Here is a 5,781-nt window from a genome sequence, read left to right as displayed (position 1 = left end):
TCATTAACATCCAGCAGCTCCAGAGTCATAGTTTCATTGTCAGACAGAGGAGGAGACCCTCTGTCTGTGACAGTGAAGGTGATTTCATATTCTGGGACCTTCTCTCTGTCTAATGGCTCTGACACCACTAACTCATAATAGTTATCAGAGGACTCCCTCAGTTTGAAAGGCATGTTCTCTGGAATATGAAGATCAACCTGTCCATTATCACCTGAGTCTTTATCACTGACACTAACTACAGCTATCACTGTGTCTGTGGCCACATTCTCTTTTACTGGACTCTGAAAAGATTTTATGGAAATTTCAGGATGGTTGTCATTCATATCAGTCACCTGGACTGTAACTCTACACTGTCCAGACAAGGAGGTAGGTCCTTTGTCACTGGCTATCACCTCCATTTCATACAGTTTAAGATCTTCATAATTTATCATTTCCTTTACTCTGATTTCACCATTTCCTGGATTCAGGTTAAACATCATCTGGGTTTTCTCTGATGTGTATAAACTGTATGAGTAAGTAATGTCAGAATTGGAGCCTTCATCTAAATCAGTAGCATTCAGTTTGATCACTAAGCTTCCAATCGGCGAGTTCTCCATCACATCTACAACATACTGGTCTTTGTCAAATGAAGGGGCATTGTCGTTCACATCAAGCACGCGAACAATAATGCTGGCTGTACCTGTGCGCGTGGGCACCCCACCGTCCACAGCGGTCAGAATCAGATTATGAACAGCCTGCTGTTCTCTGTCCAGAGTCTTTTTCAGAACCAAATCAGCAAACTTCGTTCCGTCTCTCCCGGTCTGAATTTCAATAGCAAAATTATCACTTGCGCTCAGATGGTAGTTTTTTACAGAATTCGTTCCAACATCCGGGTCAACAGCGTTGTTCAGGGAGAATCTCTCTCCAACAGGGCTCGACTCTGAGATGTCTAAATGCATCGTTCCTCTACGAAAATGAGGAGCGTTGTCATTAATATCCGTTACTTCCACTTCAATATTAAACATACGTATTGGGTTCTCAATTGTAGCGTCTAATTTAAGGAAACAATATGAAGTGGTTTTCGATGGGCACAAAAACTCCCTGTCAATCCTTTCCAAAATATAAAGCTCCCCCGTGTCTTTGTTGATGTCAAGATATTTTTTATTGGCTACAACATCCACGCGCATCCTTCTCGTCTTCAGTGTCTTCACTTCTAATCCCAAATCAGCCGCCAAATTAGCAACGACAGATCCCTCCTCCATTTCTTCAGGTACAGAATAATGAGTAACTGACAGCACCGCACTCCATGAGGCAAAAAGACAGAGAAACAGGAACACATACCCCGTCCTGCAAAGCCGTTTGACAGGCTCTGCCATTGTGAAGAACCGGTTCGGACGGTGAGATCTTTTAGCTAAAAGCGGAAAACACAACGCAAATCGTTACAAAAGGCGTTTCTTCCCAGGAATGACGCACTGACTGTGCACAACGTCTCTCATCCCCTCGGCAGGCAACATATCGCGATAACTACGACTTCAAGAAAAATGCGTTATCTGGAACTGAGAAATAAAAAGACAGTCTTCATTAAATTAAAAAAAATTGATTTCCAAACCATTTTAATGTTCATTTAGTCGTAATTGGACTTAATAAAAGTTGATGAAGCGGAAAAAATACGTTTCTATGTAATTATTTGAATGCTACGCTTACAATACTACATAATTAATAATTGGTCATTATATACTTGTTATTTCTCATAAAAGTTTTTATTTTGTTTATCACTGCTGGAAGACGTGGTGGTTTAGAAGAAAAAAACTATTATGAATTCCTCCACTGCTCAAATGCAGCAATAAATAAATAAATAAATAAATAAATAAATAAATAAATACCCTCACATTTTTGACAATTTATGTAGGTATGGGGAATCTCTTTAGTAGGGGTTTTTGTCAAGTTTGCTCTTTCATCTGAGGTAAAGAAAAACAAAGCATGACGGTTAAATAAAACTAAAAAAAAATTTATGCAGAAAGATGTAAAAATTACTTTTGATTAAGCACAAAAGTGTTACTTCAGTTCCTTCATACATTCCTAAATTAAAATGTTTTGACTTTAATGTGTTTGCAAAAGTTAGGTCAATGTACTGTGCTTACTGTGTTTCAGGCCACAAATAAAAAAAAAACATCAAGCTGAGGTATGTTTAACTTAGAGTTGAGAAAATCCAAAGATAGCTCAGCTATCAAAGCAGCATTTCAATGTTCAACATTTCAAGTCAGAGAAAATATTACAAAAGTTAAAACATATCTTTCCACCTAAAAGTCAAAAGCTTCAACATTATGCAGTATTGTTATGCATCTACAATTTCAAATTAACACTCAACTTTTTGAAATGTAGATGTGCAATAAAAACACTAAATTTTAAAAGGTATATGGTGCACAAATTTATTTGAAACCAGTTTTCTTTAAGAATGTTTACAAACTTCAAAACTTGTGAAACAGTGATTATTTTGCTCATGTTTTTTTTTCTTTTTTTTTCTTCTTTTTCATCTTGTGATGCATTGTCAAGTTATTCATATTGGCCCCACTTCTAGGATATACTTAGCTCTCTTGTGACTGTAAACAGCATCAGCTGGGGGTTGAAAATAAGAGAGTATTTCACAATCTTTGTATGATTTTAGTCAAATGTTTTAAGTAAGTCCCATATGTGAAATTTGTGCTGATTCTTGTTTTTTTGTGTTCTTGTCTTTTTGTTTGTTTTGATTTTAACCATCTTTATTCTTTGCATTCTGAATTGCAACAGAAACTTTGTTCACACAGATCTGGGGCTTCTACGTGTCTGTTACTGTGCTAAAATTTACAGTCAGTGTAGCTGAAATCTGTACCATAACACAGACTTTATGGTTAAGCCAGATAAGGCCATGTAAAGACAAGAAAGGCTGTGTTTGGCATCATGGAGGATAATATTTGAACCGCTTAAGCTGGCATCAAATATTGCACAATATGTGACCTGCTCAAGATTAAAACATTAATTCAGAGTTTTGGACAAAGAGGTTGAGATTTGCGACCAAATATAACAGGGAGACAGGGAGGGTCCTTCCCTGGGGCATAAAACAAGAGAATGAAACAAAAATAAAAAAGAGGGAACTATTTAATTGTTGCCTATATGAAGTGAGCCACAGAGTCAAAGAGCCACTCTGTAGCTGCAGATTGCAGACTGGTGATCCAGCAGATGAAAATTGTGATCCTATCTCAAAACGGCTGAGGCTAAGGGGGAATTCAAACCAGAAAAGTTGTTGGGTTCGCTTGTTTGGGCTGGAAATAAAGTTAACTTTATTTTTTTGCTCTCCCATTGTGCTTTTTTTCCCTAAGCAGACTATAATTTGCAAATAATTGCTCCCATTAGACAGAAATTATGGAGGCAGGACAGAGTCCAGGCCCAGGTGAAAAGAAACGTTGGAAGTCCTGATTGCTACATTCCTGTAGTGCACATTTGTGCTATTACAATTGCAACATCATTTTCAATGTCAAAAGCAGCTCATTCAATGCAAGTTTCCCAATGGGATGTTTGTATTTTTGGAACGTTGCCATCAAATGGGACCTGTCAGCTGAGACGCTTTGCATGCCCTACCCACAACATGCGGGCAGCAGCAGCACTGGAAAATGACAGAAAAGGCATGATTTCAGTACCACCAGCACATGCAGTAGCGTTAGCAACACGGAAGAGTTCATCTTTGCCATAGTGCCCAGCAATAGCGGCCCATTAAGTTTGAGAAGACGTACACTTCCTGTTGTTGGTTCAGATCGAGGCTGATCTGCATTCACCAGAAGCAAAAAGCACCAGGGTACATTTCGAAACGGACCGAAAATACCTCAAAAATCTGATTTCAGTCCAATATTTTGGTCAGCACCGGAGTTCGCTTGAGTGAATTCACACCTGCACAAAAGGTTCAATGTGAGACACAAACTCTGTTCTGTTTAAAGTGAAACAAATGTGTCAGGTGTGAATACATCCTAAAAGTGCAAGACCTTCATTTTTAATTCACTGTTGAAGTAAAACTTTGAAGGTAAAAATGAAATTGGTCCAAGGGTGCAATTAGTTACAATTTCTGTGCCAGCTCATATCATCATGAGACATTTCTTATTATGTATTAATTACAGGCACTATAACAAGTGCACTGGCCCCTATTAGCCCCTGTCTAGAAAAACCCATAACTATACATGTGAACAAAGTTCTGACCTTTCACTGAGTATTGTAATTATAATTTTTATTTTTCATACTAAAATTTTAGAATGACACACCATTTAGTTTTCAACTGGCATAAATAATAAATGCTTTTTCCTGAACTTAAAATATTCTTATTAATATTAAATGAACACAAATGAATACTGCAAAGCCGAAACTTATCCATCCCTTATCCAACAAGCTTATCCCTTGTGGTGTAAGCATCAACAAGGGAGAGGTGAGGTACACCCTGGACCGGTCTCCAGTCCATAATAGGAAATCAATCAATCAACTATCCATCCATATTTCTAAGAAAGACTATCCTAAGTGTCTTTTAATGTACTAAGTTTAGTTATTAAATTTTAATTCGACATATGACATTAAAAAATTTTAAAAACCAAAGGTAATTTTTACCTTAAAACTATCTATTTTAAACCTATTTACAAAACAAACTCTGTAAATATATGTAAAAATATATATGTGAGCTCTTTTGCCTCCGAGTTAATATGTGGAATCTTGGTCTTTAAGTTACAGTAAAAAATAAACTATAAATTACGTAGAGAAAAAAGAATAGATTCTGGTACCAACAGAAAGAGACATTTTGTCAAGATAAAATGACAAGAAGGCATATTAACATGACTAAGAGATTTAACGAGAAATCCGTTAAACAGATGAAACTAAACAATACATGGAAATGTATTTAAAAATAGCCATGGTGTACTTTTTAAAGAATATTGCTGATTATCATTAAATTGGATTAGGCACATGTGGATATTTAGATGTTATTATGCAACATATTGTAGAAAAGATAAACATATACATAGATAAACATATACACAGCAGATGTGATACAGCAGATGAAATGCCTGCGTAATGAGTCTGTGAAAGCCTTCTTAATCACCAAACATAAAGCAACAAATTAAACATTCCCACAACTCATTCTGCTCTTTATAATAATAACCACAAAAAGATTTCCCAACATTTTGTATGGAAGAGACATGTAATTATGAAATGCAGAACAGGATAATATGCACCAAGCTTGAAATAAAAAGCATTTTTAATTAAATTTGCATTTCTTTCCTTGTAAGAAACATCATAATTCATGTTTTGTACAAAAAAATGTCTTGTTTCAGATAAATTATCTGTTGCACTGTTTAAAATGGTATTTGTTTGTTTTATCCCCATTGTGGAATGACATGTCTTATTCATAAGAAAATATTTAAAGTCCTTTAAAAGAAATAGTAAATTATTTAATTTCACTTTACTCATCAGAATATAAACTCAATATAAAATTTTTAAGGAACATTGGGCATTAAGATTTATTGCACTCATATAGATTTACTGTTTGAAATCACAAGAAAATTATTCTTTGGTAAGTTCACTTGATTTCAATCTTGATGAAAACAAACAAAAAATGATAGCCTTTCCATCATGTAAAATTTATGTTGATGTCTCACTTTTGAATACACTTTCTTTCAAATTTAATAAAACTTTAAAAATTAGCATAAAAAAATCTATGTTTTTATGTCTTTCTTTAGGTTTGTCCTACCTGCAGAGTGGAAGCAGCCGAGTCACTAGTCTCTGACAGTCCCG

General features: G+C 35.6%; 1 protein-coding gene across 1 annotated transcript in view; it reads right to left on the bottom strand.

Annotated features, from left to right (window-relative positions):
• The window catches only part of LOC106956692 (protocadherin alpha-C2-like), a 12,590-nt gene that overhangs the window by 708 nt on the left and 6,101 nt on the right, over positions 1-5,781 (bottom strand). The window contains exon 2 of the mRNA XM_015047693.1: positions 9-679. Within this exon, the coding sequence (XP_014903179.1) occupies positions 9-679 (671 nt within the window). The remainder of the gene's footprint in view (positions 1-8; positions 680-5,781) is intronic.

This window comes from Poecilia latipinna, unplaced genomic scaffold (genome assembly GCF_001443285.1).
Source record: "Poecilia latipinna isolate Pla-1442-1.1 unplaced genomic scaffold, P_latipinna-1.0 Scaffold840, whole genome shotgun sequence".
In the NCBI taxonomy this organism is placed as follows: Eukaryota; Metazoa; Chordata; class Actinopteri; order Cyprinodontiformes; family Poeciliidae; genus Poecilia; species Poecilia latipinna.
The sequence above is the reverse complement of the archived record's forward strand: the minus strand, read 5'-3'. Positions and strand labels throughout refer to the sequence as shown.